Source organism: Mastomys coucha, unplaced genomic scaffold, assembly GCF_008632895.1.
Source record: "Mastomys coucha isolate ucsf_1 unplaced genomic scaffold, UCSF_Mcou_1 pScaffold11, whole genome shotgun sequence".
Classification (NCBI taxonomy): domain Eukaryota; kingdom Metazoa; phylum Chordata; class Mammalia; order Rodentia; family Muridae; genus Mastomys; species Mastomys coucha.
The window spans coordinates 21514538-21539371 of NW_022196893.1; the positions used below are offsets into that span (position 1 = coordinate 21514538).

At 39.9% G+C, this 24834-nt stretch overlaps 1 protein-coding gene across 2 annotated transcripts in view; it reads right to left on the bottom strand.

The window, feature by feature from the left end:
* Cpne8 (copine 8) overlaps positions 1-24834 on the bottom strand; it is a 176744-nt gene that overhangs the window by 99723 nt on the left and 52187 nt on the right. Inside the window, exons 5-6 of one of the 2 annotated variants that reach the window (XM_031353136.1) lie at positions 18873-18912; positions 5087-5163 (exon numbers count right to left, since the gene is read on the bottom strand). In XM_031353136.1, the coding sequence (XP_031208996.1) occupies positions 5087-5163; positions 18873-18912 (117 nt within the window). The remainder of the gene's footprint in view (positions 1-5086; positions 5164-18872; positions 18913-24834) is intronic. The other variant, XM_031353145.1, reaches the window with a different exon arrangement.

Consider the following 24834-nt stretch of genomic DNA (forward strand, 5'->3'; position numbering starts at 1 on the left):
CTTAGAGACTATTTTTCAAAGAATCATTTTTTATATAAAAAATAAAAAGAGCCAAAGACTTTCAATGATGGCCATAACTAAAGCTCAGAAATACAATAGTTACGTTGAAATTCAAATTATGATTATTCAAAAAGATGCGTGGCTACATACAAGTAGCCCCTGCTGCCTTTGTGACAAGCCTGGCTTGGTTGTCAAAGGTTTGATTAATGAATAATTTAGAACGCTACTTTGTCTTTTCTAAATCCCCAACTTTTACAGTTATTATTCCTTTCAAAGTGCTTGTCTCATGAAGTAATGGTATTTAGCTGCAATTTGGAAGCTGGCAAAGAGTCCTCTGAACATGTTATCAGCATACAAACCAGGCCATTTAGAGGGAAGAGAACAAGAGGGTACTTTGAATAACTTAGAATATAAATGGGAAACCAGAAGTTAAGTCTCTGATCTAAATGAACTAGTAAATAAATGTTAAACCATTTGGATAATGCAATTTAAGATAAATAACACATGAGACACAGGAAGAATTTTAAAATTCAGGATGAATCAATTTTGTTGGCTGTGGGAGTATTTCCTACCTCAGGAGGTACTTTTTGCTGCATTTCAAAAGTGTGTGTTCAGCAGCACAGGGAAGACGGCCAGAGCCCCTCACACAATTGCAAAGGAGCCGCCTGCAAGCAGGAGAATGCACAGACCCCATCTCTAACCCTAGCCTTGAAGAACAGCCTGACATATTGTCTATTTTGAGTGGCTGCCCGGTGAGGGTGCTGGTCCAACAGAGAGGGGACAGTGAAGAACAGACACTTCATTTCTTAGGAGTCTGTGATCTCCTGTGTGAACCACATCATCTGTGGCACACTTTGTAAATTCCAGTTTTATTTACCGCATGATGAGATGTGTTCTCTTTCAGAGCTGTGAGTCGCTGAACTTCCTATCAGAGAAGCACCTTTCTGACTTTGTATTGATTAATATTTTCTTGCCTTTGTCCTTCCGTGCACAGCAAGTCTCTTCTACATGTCTACCACAATCCCCAACCTTTACCATTTCTAGGAGATTTGTTTTTCCTGTTAGATGGACTCATGGGAAATGGTAAAATACATGGAAATGATGTCATTGGATCAGCAAGGATGGGTACGAACCTGGGAGAGGATGCGGAAGGGCCAGCTCCGGTGGGGAATGTCTTGACAGTACAGGCCGCCCAAAGAGCTCTGAGGAAAGGTATGTCCCTGGCTTTCTCAATACGGCTGCACTTTTTCAAACAAGAAAACTTTCCTTTGAAGCTGAGGTAATAGGGTAAAATGTTTGTCTGTCCAGAAGCTGCATCATTACCGGAAGACCCTGAACTTCAACTTTAGCCCTTGGAACGTGTTTCCGATCTATTCGTACCCTCTAGACACACGCGTCTCTAGATTTTAAGGAAAGCTAGCCTATTTTTGAGCAGAAGGACCCGTGACTACCTAGAATTATTCTAATCCCTTGTTCACCTGAGTGAACAATGACTGAGCCCACAGAATTGAGTGTGTCATCTGGTACCTCTCTGACAAAACCTAGTGTAAGCAGCATTCCACTAGCAAGCTAATCCAATGTGACTTTTCCTCTCTGTTGACTGACTGTGTCTCAGCTCCCCCACCATACTTAACACCTTCAATTCACCTCACACACTACCTTCCTGAAATTTCTACCATTTTATTTCTTGTCTTTGAAAGGCTGGAGAATCTTAGAATTTAAAATGAGGGCATTGAATAGAAATGTATGTATAATGTGTGGCCTTTACCTAAAAGGGGGCATGGAAAACCTGTATCAAGCCAAAAAAGAGAAATAGGTAGTTCCAGGAACTTGGCTAACTCAGAGCCTCAGGGCTCTGGTTCCCGATACCTGCCCCTCCTGAATGATCCACAATGAGGGCAGAACTAGGAATGAAGGCCTAATGGTTTATGAGACTCTCCACCCTGTCTTAAAATGAATATGTTTCCCTCCCTAACTGAATACCTTGGGTTGGGTCCCTCTGAAATTTTCCACTGTTTTTATGTTCCGTTTCCTTGGTAACCCTCTCCCCACCCCCAGCTTACGATTTTTCCTTAAATACCCCTCACTTCTTGTGTTCGGCGTCGAACTCTGGCCAGCATGGTCACGAGATTGACCCCAGTACAGGCCTATCCCCAATAAACCTCATGTGATTGCAGCAAGTTCGGTCTCTCGTGAGTCATTGGGTGGTCCCGTCATCCTGAGACTTGAGTAAGGATCTCCCCAGTTCTGGGGGTCTTTCAGTCTTCTTTCTTTTGCGACCAGTCTTTGTGATATTCAAATTTTGGACTTCATTACCCATTTCTACTGGTGCTTGTTGCCTGGCCCATTTTCTTAGAAAACTCTCAGATTCTCACACTCAAACAAGAAGCCTGTCGTGGCAACATTTTCTGAGTGCTTGCCTGAGAAAACTGTTCAGCAAGGAAATATGTATACTTAGACATTTGAGTAAACCGTATTGTTTTCGGTAACATACATACAACATCAAAACAACAAAGTTGTCTACATTTTCAAAATCCCATAAAGCACAATGATCAAAAGCCATACTTATTGTATCAATGGTTCCAAGGCCCTGCCTTATTAGCTGTCCCGTCTCAGCACCACTCAGCAAACCCAATGGACAACTCTGCAAAACCAATCCAACTCAACAGCTCCTCAATAGCTATCTTTCTATATCCGAATCATGTTCCAATCATTACCCTACCTCCTGTTACCTCTTAGCATGAAATGACATTTGTTGGTCTCTTCAAATGAGAATTTCAAGTCAGCTGAACCAAGGGTATAATCTGATGCTATGCTAGGCATTACATACCCCAATGAATATAATAATCTCAGTTTTAAGAAGATGTCTAAGGGGCTGGAGAGGTGGCTCAGTGGTTAAGAGCACTGACTGCTCTTCCAAAGGTCCTGAGTTCAAATCCCAGCAACCACATGGTAGCTCACAACCATCCATAAAGAGATCTGACGCCTTCTTCCGGCACATCTGAAAACAGCTACAGTGTACTTACATATAATAAATAAATCTTTAAAAAAAAAAAAGAAGGAAAAAAAGATGTCTAAGAATTAATGAAAATGCTTTGCAATTAAAGTATGTTTTAAAATTGGAATTACGGTTACCTTTAATGGAGGAAATTAAAGCAGTTAAATATTTTCCAATAATATCACCAACTTAAAAATATGATTACTAGTTTATAAAAACACCATTCCTAATTCTCTTATCTGAAATGAAAACTTGATACTTTACTGTGTATGCTTTCTCTTGAAAAATATTAAAGATATATTTAAGATAGCAGAGGATATAATGGGTTTTTGTTTTTTGTTTTGTTTTGTTTTGTTTTTATTTGATTGAAAAAGTAAAGTTAGATCCATGCTATTCTAGGAACCCTGATGAATGTTAAGAGTCATTTGGCTAGAAAATGGTAGAACAATTAAAGGCACTTAATGCCACTTCCTTTGAACCTTACTTTACAGCTAACTGCTCATCCACATATTTGTTGGTATTATTTTGTAAAAGAATCTCACATTATACCCAAGTTAGCCTGGAACATTCTCAATATGTATCCTAGGCTAGTCTGGAGCACTCTCTTTGTATACCCTAGGCTAGTCAGGAACGCTGTCATTAACATATCCTAGGCTAGCCTGGAGCACTATTACGATGTACCCTAGGCTAGCCTTAATCATTGGCAATCCCCCTCCCCCCTTAAGCACCATGCCTGGCTTTATTGAACATACTAAAGTGAGAATAAATACATCTTACTACTAAGCACTAAAGTCCTATAACTAGATAGAAATGAATTATTCATAATGGGAATATTTAACGGGGATAGCTAAATCAAAATCCTCACACTGATATTTGGCAATGATTTCATATTAAAATCATAGTAAATAAAAGAGGTCACAGTGAATAGATCCCCTAGTTTATTAGCTAAGAGGTTTTGTATGACACTGACATACACATGGAGTTAAATTTTATGCAGAAACATGAGAAATATGGAGTGTTTTCATGTACCTGAGGCTAAAGAAGAACAGACCACTTTGACTTATTTATTTTGTGAGTTTGAGAATCAGCACAACAGGGGTTAAATTTTTCCTAAAGTTTAGGCTTCATGGCTAGTTCTCAGGTTTTGAACATTTTTTTTTCCTAGATCTCCTGATTATTAGAAATAAGATAAATGAATTGATCAGAACCATACACTGCTTCCTCCACTAGCTCTTACAGATAGAAACAATTATGGAATTAATTACTGGGCGCTGGGGATGATGGGGGTGTGCAGGGGGTGCCTGATAGCCTCTTCAATTCAGACACATAATCTGGCTGGTTGCTCTTTCCTCATGGAAGGAGGGACCACGATAAATGTAATCTGACCTTCACTTGAGACTCCAGCCCCTTCACCTGGCCCCACAAGCGACACACACAGCTATTCCAGCTGCAGGTGGTCTCAGGAGGGGCTGGACACACAGGGCCTGGTACAGCATTCAGAAGTCTCATGCTGAGGTGGGACTTCTCATTGGCTCAGCTGTTTGGGCATCTCTGGCAATCTGTCAGTACCACCACTGGCCCCTGATTCTGTAAGCGTGATAAACTCATTGGTTCACTGGCAATCACTTCTTTGGTTTGCCACTGGTACTCTACTGGAATGAACAGATTGCTTGCATCCCCAGGAAATTAACTATTAAAATGTAGCAATTAACTATTAAAATCTCAATACTCGAACGTGCACTTATTGAACAAATGGTTTGGAAGTACTGCTATGCATACTTCCTGACTTAAAGGAATGTTCTGTTTTCCATAAAAGTATTAAATGTAGCAATATAAAGTACATTTCACTTCAAATCTGATCAATTCATCATCTAGGCTTTTTTTATTTTTTAATTTTTTTTGCATAATGTATGGCAGCTGACCATTCTTTATTAAAATGTCAAAATCAGTCCCTGGAAGAGAAAATCCCAATTAAAAACATGTAAAACTCTCTTTTGTTCTACAACCATATATATTCATGAGTTCCAACCTGCCAACATAGAAAAGGCCAGAGATGACATGTCACTGTCTGAATTAAAAAGTACTTACACTATTGGCTTTTCCAGACGGCTTCCCTGAGAACCAACAATCTCCCCCAATGTACAAAACACTTGTCCCAGAAAGTCCTAAAATAGATAAGAGGATTAAAGCTCATAAGTTCCCACACTGTTGTGCAACAGATATTTCGTGCATCACTTTTGCATTGCTTTCAGTACTGAAATACATTATTCTCAATTCCAAAAAATAAAATAAAATAAGCCCAATATGAATTGACTTAAGCATTCCACACTCCTCCAAGTTCACATGTTACGTAATACTTTAGTCACAGAACCACTTTGCTGTCTTGAGCTTCCAGGTACTGCAGTGTCACAAGACCCACAAAACAAGGGCTCTTCCACCGTCTGGATGCACATTCTGAGAGCAGAGCGGTTGTCAGGAAGAAGCCCTATGGTCCAGGATAGCTTGGATGTTTTCTGGAATCTTTGCTAACCTAAAAGCTCTGCAGGGCAGAGCTTCATGAAATGAACTGCCCAAGGCAAGCCTTATGAATGACGTGCAGACATCAAATATGACGTTTCTTTTTTTTTTTTTCTAGTAAAATGAGTCTAGAAATCTACTTGTTAAATGTGCACGACGTGATACTGAGTTCACTAAAGTTTCAGAAAAAAAAATAACTTCTCACATTAGGACAAAAAAAGAAGCCAAATCTTGCTACACATAAGTAAACTGGTGTTTGAAGTAGGCAACTCGCTTAGAACTGCGCTGAAAACCCAGGAGATGAATGCGAGGCTCCTTAGGGTACTATGCTCAGCCATACTGCTGAGAGTGGGAGCTCTGGACTCGAGTACACAAAAGGCCAACGAGCCACAGAAATGAAATCCCTCACTACACAGTGCGGGGAAAGCAGGAAAAATGCAGCGGATAGTGTTCAAGGTCCAAACAGGAGGAAAAGTCTCTTTTTAGACTAGGAAAGAAGCCTTGAGAGGCAGTTAGGGTCAGAATGAGCTGTTAATCCTAAAGGAAAGATCGGACTCTAATATGCAAAGAAAGGAACTCAAGTAAGAAGGAGTGGAGGTGAAGCGCCCGGACCAGGAAGAACTCTCTAGGCTGGACAAGCAGAAACAAGCAGATAACAGATCGGTGCAGGAATGCGATTAGAGTACAGTCGGGTCCAGACAGCATGGTTCTAGTACTTGCTCAGATCACGGGCTCGTGACAGGAAAGATTTTTTGCACTCAGAAGACTACAGCCGCTAATATTCAGCAAAGTGCTAAGGTCCAAGCCAAGGCTGCAATTCGTGGTGAGAAACAGATTTGGTGAACTGGCCCTGTGTCTCTGCGCAGTCCAGAGACCCAAAAATTCACTCTAAATCTAGAACTTGGTAATAGATAAAGGGCTGTACTGTCTTAAAAATGGAGGTCTTTGCCGGGCAGCGGTGTTGCACGCCTTTAATCCCAGCACTTGGGAGGCGGAGGCAGAGGCAGGAGGATTTCTGAGTTCAAGGCTAGCCTGGTCTACAGAGTGAGTTCCAGGACAGCCAGGGCTACACAGAGAAACCCTGTCTCAAAAAAAAAAAACAAAAACAAAAACAAAAAAAAAAATGGAGGTCTTTTAAAATTTGTTTTTTAGTGTGTAAAACAACTAAAATCCTTATTATAAATTATTAAGTTAAACTCGTAATTAAATTGAAAGTCATTAGCATATTGTGTCAATTTCAATATATATTCAAAATACCTGGGAAGTTGAATCAAGCTAAAGCTATGTACAGCTTAATACCTGGCCTTCCAAATGCTTGGTATTTGGAAAATCAGCTACATAAAAAAAACTTTATGGAGCAGTCTAGAACTGTTCACTAAGAATATTTACATCAATGAGCTACTGCAAACACAGGTTAAGTGGATTCTGCCAATGGAATCTGTCAAGGATCAGAAAAAGCTGTAAACGATTGCACAAGAGAACACAATAGAAATAGTGGCAGTTTACACACCTACCAGCAAACAGGGAGCATGATTATTTTGTAACAGACAGATAATTCAATTAGTTAAATCAATAAAATGTGTGTTACCAATTACACTGTGAATCTATGAGAATCCTCCTCATTTCCTTATCCCATCCTATGTTCACAGCATCCCTGGGTTTTTCCTGAATTTCTGAGTGCGCACAGTCTGTATCTAGCAACACATTCACTACTCAGCACACGGTATTTACTAAACAGCCACGATGTGGGAGACTTCTATTCAATGTGTGTTTTAGCTGGCTTAATGGCTCACATCTGCTATGCATTTTTACAGTACACTCATGTGTAAATAATTAGTGTCTTTCGGTGGGTATTTTTAGGTATTTTTTTGGCTGTAGGTAGAGATGGAAATAAAAACAAGCTACACCACAAGCTGTGTCACTGCTTCTTAGGCTGCTGCTGTGTGACCCAGTTGTGGAATCATTATAATTAGATCGTGATGATATTTCCAGGAATAAATGCAGCCTCTTCTACAATGTTACACCCCTACAGACCAAATCTAGCCTGGAGAGTCTTAGGCAGCTGAGAAATGCTTTAATGTAGACCATAATAATAGCTACTGGATTCTCCCTAAAATGACCCCAAGAACAGTAAATATTTATTAAATTCATTACTTTATAGTTTAAATAGGTTCATAATATATGAAAACCATTCTGTTCATACCTAGGATTCATTGAAACTTAAAATCTATGCAGCTATTACCCTCAATATGCTGATGGCAAAAAAATAAAAGAGAGATTAACACAAGGAGAGGAGATAGTAGCAAGGATTAGATAACAGCAAGGATAAAAAGCAGGAAGAAAGTAGCCAGTGGGTGTGCTCAGATTACTCCCACCACAATCTGCATCTGTGTTTGTGACAACTAAGACTCAAAGTCCCCGCAACCTGCGTCCTGTTAACTATACACAAGCACTCTTGTATCTTAGGTCTAGACACAGCATAATATTCTTATTCTTCAGATTTACTCTTTTAATTATTTCCTAAGTATGGAGGACAAATATGTTCTGTTGTCTAAATTGTATCTCATATTGTAGCTTCAGACTAGTCTGCACTCTCTACTTTCATTTCACTTCTTCCCTGAGCTTTAGAAATTCTACACATAGGAAAAGAAAGCTCTAGAAACAGGGAGATGGCTCAGAGGGTTGCTGGCTTCTGGGACAGCCCTGGAACCCACATGATAGCAAGCGAGAAATGAATCTTTTCAGCTATCCTCCAATCTCCACATACATACAATGGCACACACACACACACACACACACACACACACAGACTCACAAAATACATAAATAAAAATATTTTTAGAGGTTAAAGGGAAACTGCAGTAAAAGAACTAATTTGAGTTGTTTAGGTACAAATACTAAATGGTTCCTATACATGATTTATTTGATTGCCATAGACACGTGCACGGGCGTGCACACACACACACACACACACACACACACACACACACACTCAGTGAGTTTACAATATAGCATACTACCTTTGAATAGAATGACATATGTCTTTGTTGTCTGCACTCATATACAAACTGAACCATGTACCAATTGATGTTCCTATACTTCAGTAGTCCGATCTACAAAAAGGACACAATAATTCCTACTGCGTGTATTCCTGGGAGGATTATTTAAGAAAACAACTATAGATAATATATACAAAGCACTTGGAATATAAGTCTGGAAAATAATCCTCCTATCCCCTGGCTAAAGGATTATTACATACTAATATTACACACTAATAATACACTACTTGCTACAAGAACCCAATTCTGGGATACTACTACAACTATCTAAATAAAACATCTTCTGTTCCAATTCCAGTCATGTAAGGCCAGTGAACGTGCTATGATGCAATGTAGATGTATCTTACACACCCACTCATCCTTCATGTTGCACACATAAGCATACATGTGCAGAAGGACGTTCAGAGAGCAGGAGCACAGTGAATCCAGAAGTTTTACCCGAAAGACGATGTTTCTGACTTTACGTCTAACACACACAGCACATCACAAACCTAATACCAAGCAATTTCACTAGCATCTCCCAGCATGACATCTTTTTCTCCACAGTTCTACTAACAATAACTTTGAAATGGTTTCCCTACTTTATCAGGGATTGATGCATATCTGCATACATAAGTTCCCTAATTAATACGTGATTTAAGATAAAAGTCATGCAGTGTTGTGTTAATGGTCCACTTTAATTCAACAAAGTCACTGCGGACAGTCAACTGCTCATGACCTAACCATTAGATTTCTTCACATGAGTTGTGATTTGCTTTTATACATTTTTGACATCATGTAACCAATTTTTAGCACATCTATATATGTACTCAAGGGGAAAAAATGAATGTTTAAAATGTCTTGCATTTGTAGTATTTTTAACTTAATGCAGTAAAATTGAGATAATGAAAAATTCTATCCAGAAAGACCATATCACTGGTGTTGCCTGCTAACATTTATTACTGGAATGCCTTTCTAATATTTCCTAACTCATTTCTATTTATTTTATTTTATAAACTGCATAAATTACAATGGAGAATGAGTTGTTAGTTATATCATATACTGCATTTACTATGGCAACCACTTTGAATAGCCAAACAAAGTACTACATTGTTTCAGTAGTGATTCTTGATTATTGGCACAGTCATAGCATTTGGGACATGAGAAAGTTCACCATTGAAAAAATGAGGTCAATATTTTAATAGAAATAATTGGTTGCAGTTTAACAATAGAGCAAAACAGCTTTTTATCTTCATACCCAGGGTTTTTATCTTTAATAAAAGAACAATGATGAACCACAGTAGTTAATCCTCTTCCCAATATCCTAACAAAATCTTCTAAACTAACTTACAGAGGAAAGCTAAAAAAATTTTACCCAACTAGATTTATCTATTTACCCTTTGGACTGATGATTTTCAATATATTTTTGTCATTTTAAGAGTACCAATTAAGGTAGTTAATTAAGCCACTGTCTGAAAATTAAGGTTCCAGCAAATTGGCAGTCACTGATTAAAGCCAATCATTTTCAAAATCATCACAAATATATAAGATACATTTTAAAAAGCAATGAAATTCACACATAGCAGAACCTTCATGTGTAAAATAGTACACATGGAAATAGTGTAAATAGCACCTCTTGGAAACACATTATCTTCAATAAAACACTAATTCTCAACTAAGCTATCTGAAAAGTAACATGCTGTAGTTCATTTCCTCACTGGCAGTAAGGAACAAGCAAATACCTAAAAGACTAAGAATACTATGGAATATTTACTAATAATTGTTCAGTATGAGATACTTTAATGTTAGTTACTAAGTAATGATATTAAATATTATGTAACATCATCAGCAGGACCTCTATTGATACTAAGTCCTGAATAACAGCCAATTTTCCACATAAACAATGCCAGTTCATCCAAGTTCATAAGGATGTGAGTAACAATCACGCAGCCAAGATCAGGTAGTAATTCTATGTTTGACTCAAGAGTGTAAAACAGATTCTAGAAGATTGTACTAACATGAGGATTGGAAACCTAACCCACATACAGAATAGCAAACTTCCAGGTATGTTAATGAGGCTAGAGCTCATCAGCAAACATGGATCAGAAAGCTTTTAACCCACAGACATCAGAGGGTAACATGGGGGACAGTTACACAGAGACTCTTTTAATGGTGCGCATAAAGAACATATCTGAGAGTTACACTCACCTGTAGGTGTAAGGCGTAGTTAGGAATTGCCCAGGTTTGGGGAAATGGCAATAGTGTGTTTACTCTCAACTCTCAAAGAGGTTTCCCTCCCTACCCCCAGGAGATGGAGACCATTACAGAAAGCAACAAGGGCAAAAGGCAGAACTGACCATGAGTGCCTGCCCCAACTGATATTTCCACAACTCCTACACCTAGGTGCAGAAAATACTGCGGGGAAAGAAGAGGGGAGAGAAAGATTGTAGAAGAGCCAAAAGAACCAGAAGTCTGCTGGGAGATTGTGTCTTCTATATATGACAGGGATACTATGCCCATGACATCTCAACAGAACAGCTATCTAAACCAAGACAACCATGAATGAAAATGTGGATGACATGCAAACATGATTTGGAAAAATCTGACCATGTCTTGCCCATATATGAAGAAGTACAGGGAATTATCAGTTGCTGAGAAGGATTAGTCACCCCCAGAATAAACTTCCTAAATGGATCCAATACCAAGTAGTAAGCCCTAAAAAATGCGTACAAGAAACATTAAACAGACTCAGCAGCTTGTATTCATATATTTATTGACACATGAGTGTATACATGTACTCACGTGCATATAATAATTGAAGAAAAAGAGGTCATGAATTTGAAAAGGAGTGGCTACAGAGACATGGGAGGGGTTGAAGGGGGGAAATGAATTAATAATTTTTTTTTAAGTATCTGAGAGGGTCGGAGACCAGAAGGAGTTAGAGGAAGCGAAGAAGGTAGAGAAGAGATAAATTCTCTGGGCTCATGTATGCAATCCTCCAAAAGTCACTGATTAAAGTGAGAAAGAGAACCAGACAAATGTCAGAGACAGAAGCTTACGGGTAGAAAAATCTCAAGAGCAACATTGTTCAAGAGACAACAGTGTATATGAGGCAACAATGATACCAGAGGGAAAGAATCAAGGGGGTGGAACAGAGCAAACAAGGAAGTGGAAAGCACTGGGTGGGCGGGGACCAGACAGAGGCATGTAGCAACAGGCTTTGAAAATGATGTTTGTAGCTAATATCCCGCTACAGAACTTTAAAGGCTTCTGTTGACTTAAGAACCCGTTCTCTGGTTTTCTCCACTGTATTCTCTTTAAAATAGCCTAAATTCTAATACTCTCAATTGGTATTTTCCAGAACCCTGCCTCTAGTCTCTGAGCATCACCTAGACAACATGTGCATGTAAAGACTTACTGAGTGTCAATTCAAAGTTAGCATCAACTTGTCCCTACCACCTGTACCTCACCCTGCATCCCTGGCCTCAGACACCTCTGCAGTAGACTTCACTGTTTACCCAGGTACTCTCACCAATGCTCAAGAGAGCCAAGCAACTTCTCTAATTTCACAGCCACCAGGGAATTCATCTGTAATCAAACAGCCATAATGCATTCCAGATGGGACTGCTTCTTCCCGTTCCAGTGGTTTTAATTGTCAAATGTGACTCATGCAGTCAAATGACAACAGATCCGTAAGTGTTATCCTTGATTCCGATTTTGCTCATTCTTCACTTCGGCAGGCTCACATCATTGAAACGCACAAATCAAATCACATCGCTCTCCAGGAGCATACAACAACAAAAATTTAGAACCCTTAGGGGCATGGCCTGTAAATCTCTTCATCCTACATGTATATGCCCGTTTCAAATGAACCACCAGGCTCTCATGTCACATGGCCACAGTATACTATATCCCTTCCTGAGGGAACTTTGTATTGCCTCTCTCTTTCATTTTGAAATTCTGCCTTGCTAAGCTTTTCAGCACCTCCCTTCTTCTCTCCTGTAAACTATATACTCAGGAAGTACATACTCATGAGAATGATAGCCCTGCCACAGTGCCTGGTAAAGGAGAATCTCAGACTGTAGAGCTCTGTCTGTCTGTCTGTCTGCTTGTCTGTCTGTCTGTCTGTCTGTCTCTCTCTCTGTCTCTCTCTCTGTCTCTGTCTCTCTCTCTCTCTCTCTCTCTCACACACACACACACACACACACATTCTCCCTCAGTTATGCTATCTGTAGCCATCAGCATATGTGCTATAAGGAAAATACTCATTTGAATCATGTGTTCGCACCCGTCTTCGCTGGATACATCTGCCCACCCTACCTCCACAGTCATGAAGTGTTAGCCGTTGGAGACAGGGCACACTTTGTACTGGTGACTGCTCTCTCTGCTCTCATGGTACAAGAGTTGACTTATCATGTTTACTGCTGAACTGACTGTATGGATACATACATTACAATTCAGTTCAGTCACTTGCAGATCAATTTAGCATTATAGTTTTAATATGCAATTCCCCCTCGTGGTCTCACATATCTGAACACTGGCTCCCGACACAGTGGCTTTGTTGTGCAAGGTTATGAACCCTCCAGGGGCTCCCTAAGGTTTTCCTGGGGATGAGCCCTGGAGAGGAATAGCCTGCACTTGTTTCTCTTCAGGGTCTCTGAATCCCTGTCATTTGCCATGATGTAACTACCCAAACTTTCCCATACTTTCTTCTCTATGTGACTTTATTCAGGAATTTTGTTTCCTTTTGGCAGGTGTTTAGTCTCAGGAAAGACAAAAGGCACCCCTGCACTTAACTTTACATTCTAATGAAAGAAACTTGTCCTGTCTGTGAACTTGTTCCTAAGAGAAAACACATATCATGGCCCAAGCATTTAACTTTCAAATCAAACTGTAAAATAAAATTAACCTACAGGATGAAGTCTATATGTAGAATAGTTAAGAAATGCAAGAAAGACCAGGGAAGCCTACCCTGGAAGTCAGTGAGGGATGCCCAAAGGAAGCCAGCAAACTGTTACTAAATCTGAACCAAGAGTTTCTGTGCCACCTTTTGAAATCCAGAAAGAAAAAAAAAAAAAAAAAAAACATGTTGGCTTGCCTCTTGGCTACACATTGTTACAGTTTTAATGTCATCTAGTCTGGCACACCGACAAGAACACTAGACACACCAACTATGAGCCTATTCTTAACCCTTTCATGGATTGCTGAGCTGATGAAATTCTGTAAATGAAAATATGGGATGTAATTCGACCAACAACAATAAGATAAATGTGTTTGCTAGTTCCTGAAAGCAAAGAATGCTGTCTTTTATTCACACTAACACCCATGGAAGAAAATATTTTAGCAAAAGTATTTATTTGGAGAACCCTTAGAAGAAGCAATCACATGATGAGATGAGAGCCTGGATTTCATCACCCTTCACTTGGAACCAGTATTTTCCCTCACTGAGAGCTTTCCATCTGCCAGAGAAACTCATTAAAATTCCACCTGTGTCTCATGTAACAATATTCCAAACCAAAGCTGCAGGTCTACTTTCTATCACCAATTTCCCTGACAGTATTATGGCTTTTCTTGTTTGGGGGTCAGAATCTCACTGTGTAGCCTTAGCTGGCTTGAAACTTCTGGCCTTAAATTCAGAGACTGTATGTATGCTGGCCTTAAATTCCCAGAGACTAAGGGCTGGAATGTCTATAACATGCATCACGATGTCCTGCTAAAAGAGATTCTAACCCAGGGTCCTCAACCATCCAGTGACAAACACAGTCATCCTAAAAAGCATGTCCTCCCCAGATCATCCAAATTCAAATTTCAAAACCAACGATTTTAAAATCTGTTTCCAAAAAATGATTTGCCACCAGATCCCTTTTGCAAAAAAAAAACCAACTAAGCGAATCCATCCGCATGGGGATTTGTGCACTTAGCAGTGTTTTCTAAATGACTGTGGCTTGTATTTCACTCTGCACAGTTGGCAGGTAGACAGCTCTGCTGTTAAGAGAGTGCCTCTCTGGGGACAGACCTAGCTTGCTGATTGGCTCCTCGGATTTTCGAAATGCATCATGAATTGCTTAGGGTTGGATGTACTACGTGCTTTTTACCTAAAATCTGTACTTCAGTGCTTTCAAATAACAAAGAGTTTGTGTTATTGTTAATTTCTAACGAACCTCAAGGTAATAATCTCCAGCAATTCTTACAATAATTCAAACCCATCTATTTTCCCCCCTTTGGACATGCTTTATCCACTTAGACGCTCAGGCATTTATTAACTCATTTATATTGTCTATTGAATATATGGATTTTTAATTCTTTATTAGACTTTGTGTGGGCACATGTACGTGTGCATATGCATACACATGTGCATGTGTGTGTGTGTGTATGCGTGCACATGCACATGTATACATGTCTGGGTGTGTATGTGTGCAGGGCATGGCTGGAGATCAGAAGACAATTTTCACTGGGCGGTGGTGGTGCACGCCTTTAATCCCAGCACTTGGGAGGCAGAGGCAGGCAGATTTCTGACTTCAAGACCAGCCTGGTCTACAGAGTGAGTTCCAGGACAGCCAAAAAAAAAAAAGTCTTCTTTTTAAGACAATTTTCAGGAGTTAGGTTTTTCCTTCACAACATAGGTCCTAGTCATCACTCAGGGTGTGTCACGCCAATAGTGAGTGCCTTTATCTGATGAGCTATCTTACTGGATCCAGGGTACATTTTAAATATATTATACAGTAATGAAGATGATTTAGATAATGTAAACCATGGGGAAGGCAATCATTCAAGGAGAACATCAAAGAGAACCAACACGAGAGGCAAGAAGACAGAAATAAAGAAAATATCTAATAAAAAAATAAAAAAAGAAGACAGAAATAATTCTTTTGGCATGAAAAAGAGTGACGATCTGTGGAGTGTGTGTGAATTGGAAAGTGTTTAACAGTGCATTACATATTGTAAGCTGAAAAGGGATTGGGCACTCAGAGAATTGGGTGCACAAGAAAGATAACGAACCACAGACATTTTAGTTTTAGTTTTCAATAGACTATTTATATCTACTGGAAAATATTTAACAAGCAATTGAAAATTGGGTTTGTTTGTGAGTTCAAAGACAGACACTCTGGCATCTCACAAGGCCAGAAGAAAGTGTTCCATAGAGAGCTGATATAAAAAGGAATAAGAAACCAAGAGAAACATTACTATTAAGACCAGGGAGGCAGGAGAGAAAAGGAAGCTTTGCACTGTAAAAGTAGAAAGTCTTAGGGGGTGGAGAGGGATTTCCAGGCAATTTAGGGAAAATACGTTATTTTCCTGAAGAGAAGGGTCAGCTCTCTCCAAAGGAAAGAAGATGCATAAAATGACAGCTGAGGAGTGGTCACAACCTTGACTACATCGGAGTAGTGTTAGAAGTTAAAAACTAGAATCCAAAGAGCAAAGTAAAGGAAGAAATCAAGATGAACAATTAGAAACAGGGTGCTGAGGGTAAAGCACTATCACATTGAAAATTTGAATTTTAAGGATTATTACTTTTAATGGCATGTGTATGTATGCATGCATGCATGCATCTGTGTGGAGGTATGTGAATGTGGGTACAGGCACCACAGAAGGCAGAAGATCTTTATCCTCCATGAGCTGGAGTTACACTGGGTTGTGAGCCGCCTGGTGTGAGTGCTGGGAGCAGAGCTCAGGTCCTCCAAAAGAGCAATGTATGTTCTTAGTCATCTGCTCAATCGCTCAAGTCATTTTAGAGCGAGAGAAGCATGAGACTATTTGTGGGGGAGAAAATATTTGAAAAAATATTTGAAAAAAATATTTGAAAAAAATATATTCAATCCCATATTGTGGACAGCAGGCGTTTTATATCACAAAGTCTAATAATAACTGTCAATTGAAGGAAAATATCAGTCATGTTGGACACGCATATATCTCATACTTTCTTCTTTGAATGGAAAGCAACTGCATTGATAGGGCCTACATGTACTTCCATACATAGCCTCCAAACATCCATCCTCATGGAAGTGGCTCTAATTGCTCTCATATTTCACTCTCTGAAGAGCAGTTTGAACCAAAACAAACAATCAAGCAACACAGAAATTATTTTCCAGGTAAATGGAAACCCATATTATGTCCAATAAAGGGGAAGGGGGCCTCTTCGGCAGGCATATGATGATGGATAAACAGAAATGAAGCTCAGAAGAGGTGCTGAATAGAATGATCACATGACCTCAGGACAGAGAAGAGAGAAAACACCCTGGTCCCTGCCCACTCTCCAGTTCCCAGCTTCGGACCAGAGAGCCAAACTCTGACTCATATTCTTGAGAGGATCCCCATCGATGTGAACGAATGGATTCTGTTCTTTCTTTCTACTGAAACAATCATGCCTAGAAGCTGTGGTTCTTTTCCTGATTCTTCCCAAGAACATCTAAGAAATTTCTATTAGCAAGGTATGCAAACACATTCACAAGGCTCTGTCCAGAGCCTGTTGTAAAGAGAAAACATGGTCAATGCCCAGTCACAATGCTATGAATCTACCAGAGAGAGTAACACATTCTCAATGTCCAGTCTTGGTGCTATGAAACTTTTACAGAGAAAAAACATTATCAGTGTCCAGTCACAATGCTACAAGCCTTCCATAGAGAGCAGCACATTCTCCATTGCCCAATCACAACACTGTGGGACTCCCATAGAGAGAAAACATTGTCAATGCCCAGGTGCAATGCTGTGCACCCATCCTAATGAGCTGGTGGCATGCCCACCACAGTGACCTCCACTAATGGAAGAAAGCAGCATTACAGCATGTTCTTAGTTTATAGAAGAGTCATGGTGTATATGGATCATTTTGTATTCCTTCACATAATTGTAGTATGTTTTTTAACATACAATTAAATACTATACCTCTGTTAGTGACCTAGAGAAAAGGTTTTTTTACAACCCAAATCCGTCTCCTAGATTTTGACTACACTCTTAATAAATGCTTCTCTTCTTTGAAATAACAACATCCCTCTCTGTAAGCTATAACGGATATTGTATGTCCAAGTATTCTGTTTATACAACAAAGAATGTGTCTAGCTGTCCTCCCAATGTTGGTTGCTAATGCTACGTCTGTAGAAGCAGAGTTCACATTGAACCCCTGAGCCCTGTTCAGAACATTACTCTGTATATGTTCCTCATTTAGCCCTCCTATTACAGTTTGAATGTGAAATGTCCCTCATGTGCTCCTGAATTTGATCAATTGGTACCGGTTGGGGCTTTGTTTGGGAAGGTGATTGGACCTTTACTTAGGGAAATGGACCTTTATTGAAGAGATTATGTCACTGGGTCAGCCTTTAGGGCTTCCCAGTTTGCCACAGTGAAATGTGATCACTCTGCTTTCTGACTGCTCGTCCTGTCTCAGGCTCCTGCTGCCCTGTCTTTGCTGCTATTTCACACAGACCTATAAGCCAAAAGAAACCCTTAATTTGCTGTTTGTCAAAGCCATCTATCACAGCAGCAGAAATAGCCAACACACCTTGCTACCCGGTTTGATCTAATTTCAGTCTTTCACATCAGTAACAAGCAGATAAATCAGTACTTTGCCCGAGTACCTTCCTCTCGTCTTCTCCACCTATCCTGCTTAACATGCTAAGCTCTAAGACTCTCCTGCTCCCCGACTGCACGCCACTATTGCTGGGACCAGCAATGATCTGGAGAGAAGAGACTGAAGAAGCAGGGATGGCTTGACCTGAGGACATATAAGTCTTGTACTCATAATTTGGGTTGGGAGCATTTCTTTTAACATCTTGCACTCTTAAGGAACTGACATGTGAGGAAATTCTGTTGAATTATGGGGAGGCAGGACAATGGCTCTGCCTGGAACCCATGTACCTCCCAATGTCTCCAATGTGGAGCCTACTAAGACAATCTGGCTCACTATCTCATACTGCTCAATCTGATATGACATACAATAGGCCCACATCTTAAACAAAATAAAAACAATGATCCATTCTGCCAAAAGAAGGTACTTTCTTAAGCCGGGCGGTGGTGGCGCACGCCTTTAATCCTAGCACTTGGGAGGCGGAGGCAGGCGGATTTCCGAGTTCGAGGCCAGCTTGGTCTGGTCTACATAGTGAGTACCAGGACAGCCGGGGTTACAGAGAGAAACCCTGTCTCGAAAAACCAAAAAAAAAAAAAAAAAAAAAAGAAGGTACTTTCTTTCAATAAGCTCCTTCAGAATGTGACTCCAGTATTCCTTTAAATTATCATCTAAATTTGTCATTTTAAAATTATTAAAAGAGCATTAATATACAAATGATCATATTATAAAACAATATATAATAATAAGAATATGAACTTACATGTTTGGACAAGTTGGGACTCTTTGAATCAACATCATATCTGAAAAATTAAAGTATGAAATTCAAATTATTCTCACAAAAAATACAGCTAAAAAATAATGTTTCCTAGAATAACACACAACCATAAATGTTTATTTGAACAATAACCAGTGGGATGTTATAAGCAACATATTTAAAATTACTAAGCATCCAATGATAGGCATGATACCTCTGGGTCACTTGAATTCCACATAGCCAAAAATATGACCTCTGTTGGTGGAGAAATTGCAAATCAATCTGTTCTTTGAATCAGAAGCATCCACATGCCACTCAAGTGACTTCAAAACCTCTTTAAAATGGAAATTCTTTTCTCTGGATATGAAAATAAGCGTGTCTTATTGTCAGCACATGTGTATCATGTACATTATAATTTTTACCTGATAGTTTAAGTGCTATTGTTAAGGTTGAAAACTCACTGGACTTACAGCAACTTCCTTTTTTCCCAATCACAAGGCATGGGGATACTGTGTTTTATGTAAACAGGAATAAATTTTGTCAACAGGAATTTACGTGGGAACATGATAAGCTTTGGCTTTAGCCAGCTGCTCCTGGAAACAGACGATCTCCTAGAAAGTAATCCAGGATAACTCTACTGACTGGACATGACCAAAGTGATATCATCATGCTAGGCTCTTATAAGATAATATTGTCCTCGGACTAGTCTTTCTATAAACCAAACCCTTTCACATTCATGCATAACTTTCTACCAAAACTCAAGGCCATTTTAGTTTACCAAAACTTAAAGGCCACTTTAACCATTAAGGTTAAAGTTTTTCCTCTCATCTAAATTAATCTTTTCACAAAACAAAGCAAAACATCTTAGTTAATAATAGGAAAAAAGAGAAAACAGAAGAGTTCATTGGGTGTACCAGTATGCTCAGTATACTCAGCATGCCCAGTACATACTGGAGGTCCAGTGTACCCAGTGTGCCCAGTATAGACTGGATGTCCAGTATGCCCAATATTCACTGGATGCCCAGTGTGCCCAGTATACCCATTGTGCACAATATGTCCAGTATACTAAGTTTTCCAAGACTGGGAAGAGGAATAATTGCTGCCAGGTGAAACAGTAGCAAATTGGTTACAGTCTTATAATGCAAAGCCACGTCAGAAGAATGGCACATCCCTGTCCTTCATGCCAGGATACACTCACTACTCTGAACAGTTGTGATCCAGAATTTAGATCAGCAAAACTCTAACCTCTACTACAGAACTATAGATGTTAGCGCAGAAATACTTCTCATCCAAGGAGTGATGTGGTTGAGATTTTTAAAGGGTGACATTAAAACAAATAAACAGAATAGCACCAGATATGAATCAAAGCTGTGCTAGGTCTTTCTCACGTTCCACCTCAGAAAAATATCTTCTAAGCTACTGTGGACTGGAACCATGAAGCATGGCATGCTCAATTAAATTTAAAAAGCCCATATTTTCATCATGACATTTCCTTAAAAAACAATCTTCTCTGCCTACTTAGCAAAGCTCTTTTACTATATATTATCTCAAAGTCAGCAAATTTACGTAGTCTCTTGGTAATCTTAGATTATCTGTTAGCTTATAGAGCATTAAAAATGGCTATGATTATTCTTTTTGCTGCTGTTGCTGTTGTTCCTGTTTCAGGAGCAGAAAATAACCCAGATATATATACATAAGCATATACATATACATAACCATATACATATACATAAGCATATACATATACATAAGCATATGCATATACATATACATAAACATATATACACACACACATATAGATATGTATATATACACTTATATATATATGGCAAAGTACTGTAGGACAGAGCCGAGTACCCAGATTCCTAATCCTTTTTTTATTTCCATTTAACTCTTTGTTGTTGTCTTGAGTAAAGTGTCAGTAGAGCCTCTTGAGCAGCTGAATTCAAGCACGAGCCACCAGGCCCAGCTCTGTTTCTTTCTTAATGGAGTTTTCCTTCTAACTTTATTAAAAATAGAACGACTGTCTGGTCCTCACAGCTTAGAACACAGCGGTGTACTCTACATGGCTACAAGGTTGCTTAGTGGCTGTCTGCACACAGAAGACAGTAAAAGCCAGGCCGGGAAGCCCAGCAGCCATCCAGGAGGTCACTCCTTTGAGTCCCAAGTAGGAATTTTATTGAAGGTAGTTTTGTCAACAACTGCTTCCAGGTATCGAAGCTTGCTATAATGAGAGTCATGAACTCTCAGGCATTCAGTGTATACTGGACACAGTGGAGATTCTGGGCATAAGTCTTACACGGGGTACACAGGGACTATTGAGTCCAGTGAGCACATACGGCATGCAAGCCACACCAGTACACTCAGCGAATTCCACTTTTCATTGTATTTAGGTGAGAGAGAGGAGAGAGTTTTAACTGACCGTCTCCCATTTGGGTGCATCTTAGAAGTTATATTTCTAACAAGGATGAGCAAATGCTAGCTACAACCATTTGTGTTTAGTCAGTTGCAACTATCATGCCAAGTGGAATCTTATTCTAAGTATCCCATGATGCACAGCACAAGAGCTACCGATATCCTTGGAGACAAACCAGTACAGGGCCCAGTGACCAGTTCGGTATTCCTAAAAGGACCGTTCTCCATTCCCTTCTGTGCAGGGTCAAAGGGGCGGGGGGTTTCCTTCTACCCTCCAAGATGATGGGTGGAGTCAGCTTTAGAACCTGAGCTTCCTGGGAGGAGTGGAAGACAAATCTGGCCTAGCCAGAGATGGCAAGCCCACACTTAGGGCACCTGTGGGAAAGAACAAGAAAGGCTCTAAAAAGGACTTCTGTACCCCGAGACTGCTTGGTTCCAGGTCGCTCGCTAGGAGAAGGTGCTCTCAGTATCCCTGAGGCTGATGCTTAGGGAAGCTCTACATTCTTTTGGAGGATTAAAGCCCACACCTCTGCCTATGAACACCCTCTCCCCTTTTCTGTGCTTCCTTCTCTCCTGGACGTCCTGCAACAAGTGAGGGGAAAGTAAAAAAATGTTTAAAAGTAAAGAGCCCCTGAAAAAGGAATAAGATGATTCTATTAAACAACAGAAGTGATTGAAAGTTCATAAAGTTAGGACTTCACGCCGTTGTTAGGCAAGGGGGAAGATTGGAATGGACACATTGGAAAAATCAGAACAAATGAAATAATTTATTTACCCCTCAAAAATGTTGAAACCCTTCAAAGTAATAGTGTGTTCATGTTATACATTTCATGATTACCACGGTCTGACTAATCAAGAAATATTTTACTGGGTTAGTCAAATCTAGACTCATGAATCTCTTTGTGGGGTTCAGTCTCCATGGAGATCCCTTCTCCTCTCTTCTGCACCCTGGCACATCTCACACAGTGACGGGGCACCACCATGCCTTACTCAAACTCACTGTGGAGCATGCAGCCTTTTCTACCAACAATAAAGTTTACCATTACAACGGTCGTGTATTTTTGAGACATGGTACGTATCATTTGAGAGCTGGGAAAAGTCAAAGAAAACACCAAGCTTTACACATTAGGTCCCAGAGACAAAGGGGGGCTATGGTGCAAAACTGACAAATATTCAACACAATCAGAAAGGCAAAGGGTAAGTGGGACAATCGGAGTGATAACAGTCTGGACCAGTGGCATCAGGAATACAGGGAGATTCTATCTGTCTTTCTGTCTGTCTGTCTATATATCTACCTACCTACCTACCTACCTACCTACCTACCTGCCTACCTACCTACCTACCTACCTACCTACCTACCTGCCTGCCTACCTACCTACCTATCATCTATCTTTATGCCTATCTTTATATCTATCTCTATGCATGTATGTATGTATGTATGTATGTATGTATGTATCTACCTATCATCTGTCTTTATAACTTTCTACATATCTATGAATCTATGAATCTATGTATCTATCTATCTACCTACCTATCACCTATGTATCTCTATCTTTACCCATCCCACCTTCCCTTCTTCCCTACATTCTCCCTATGAACTGGAAAATGGAACTGTAAGTCTCTCATAATGTGCAGTTTCTAAGATAATATGCTTTCCTTTGCAGTGCTAGGCACTGAACCCAAGGCCTCCAGCACACCAAGCAAGAGTTCCAACACCGAGCCCAGAGAGCAGGTGCTCAGAGCTGAGTTGTACTTATTCTCTGGCTCAGTACCATCAGCTGTGCTGGTGAATCTTCCTTTTCAGCTGCCTGTCACCTAGGAGACTCACCTCTTCATGCACCTTTGAGGTTTCTAATCAAGCATGATTGAAGAAGGAGGAAGACCCTCCCTGAATGTGTGTGGCCTAGCTGCGAACTAAATGGAAAAGTGAAAGAGACACTGCAGGTAAACACTGGCTTCTGCCAGTCTGTGCTTCCTGGTCAGCATCTCAAACAAAGCTGCTGGCACTAACGTGTCATCTGTACCAAGACAGACAGCATTCCTACCAAGACAGACAGACAGCATTCCTCTCAACTGTGGGCCAAAATGAACCATCCCTCCCTTAGCTGCTTTCTCAGACACTTTGTAACAGCAATAAGACTGTATCAGTATTAATCAACTAAATCCAAAGCAATTCAGAAAGTCATTTGCAGCTATTTGCTGGCTACTTGGCACAGGTGTACTAAGGAGGGATGATCCTCGCAGCCATTTGCTGGCCACTGCTCACTGGATGGCCACTGCTCACTGGATGGCCACTGCTCCCTGGTGTGCTGTGGATGGGCATCAGTGTCGGCATGTTAGCAGAGTAGTCTCAGCTCTCTACGTGACAGAAATCGGGAACCACACTTGATTTTTTTCGTAGGATAGTTGGTCTGTTCATTAGTTCTGAACTATCTAAAATTAGCATACATATTTTTTACAAGCTATACATTTACAAGAGAAACTTTAAAAGCCAACAATATGTATTCTTTGCGTGTGTGTGATGTGTGTGTGTGTGTGTGTGACTAATGAAGTAATGAATCTTCCTTTATTTATTTTTTCTTATATAATGAAACAGATCACAGTACAAAAAGTAGCCTACTATCAAATGGAAAGCATTATATGAGACAGCTCAATGAAATAAACCAAGGGAGTTACATGCCTTCAGAAATGCACATGAACAGAGAGAATGGAATGTGTGGGTCACTTTCCTTGAGCTCCTGCAGTCAACCCTTCCCAGTCCTCCTTGTTATAGGTTTTCAGACATACGAAATTGGGATTTCATTTGAACTAAACTTCTGGAATTTTAATAAAGTACTATTTAACTCAATCTTGCAGCACACCTTCATGATTTAAAGAATAATTTGGTTTTTGTGAGAGCTGTAGTATCTAGGGAGTTGAAGTCACATGGTATCAGTCAGCCTGCCTTAGTTATTTTCCATTTCCTGGTACATTGACATAGCTGCTCCTGAAACAGCCACTGCAATGAGTGCCAGGGAGGGAATGAGCAGCAACCATGAACCCACAGTGCCAGTATAGGAGGACAGAAGGACAAAGGGTGACAGCAGAGAAGAAAACATAATAGCTGTCGCCTGACAAAGGTGTTTGGTGCCTCTCAGCAGACAGCAACCAAAACTCTAGGGAAATGGTTTAATGGTGACATGCATGTGGGAATTGAAGCAAACATATTTTCCTGTATCTTTACATTTTCACGTATTTTTCTATGCCACAAAATATAATTCACATATTATTAGGGCTACATGACTATTAGGGCTACATGACTAAAGAAGTTGAGTTCAGAGAAGTAACATAGTCTGTATATGCATCTCTAGGTTTAGTGTCAACAAACCAGAACACAGCATGGGTGGACTTGTGTGCTTCATTTCATAATAAAATTTCACCCCCAAAATACAAGTCAGAGTAAAATAAACGCCTACTGCTTTGCAAGCAGGGACATTGTTCCAGGTTAGAGTCAGTAACAGTGAGTGTCAATGAATGGTTCCAGGTTATCTGTAATGGAGGAGTAGAGTCAGTA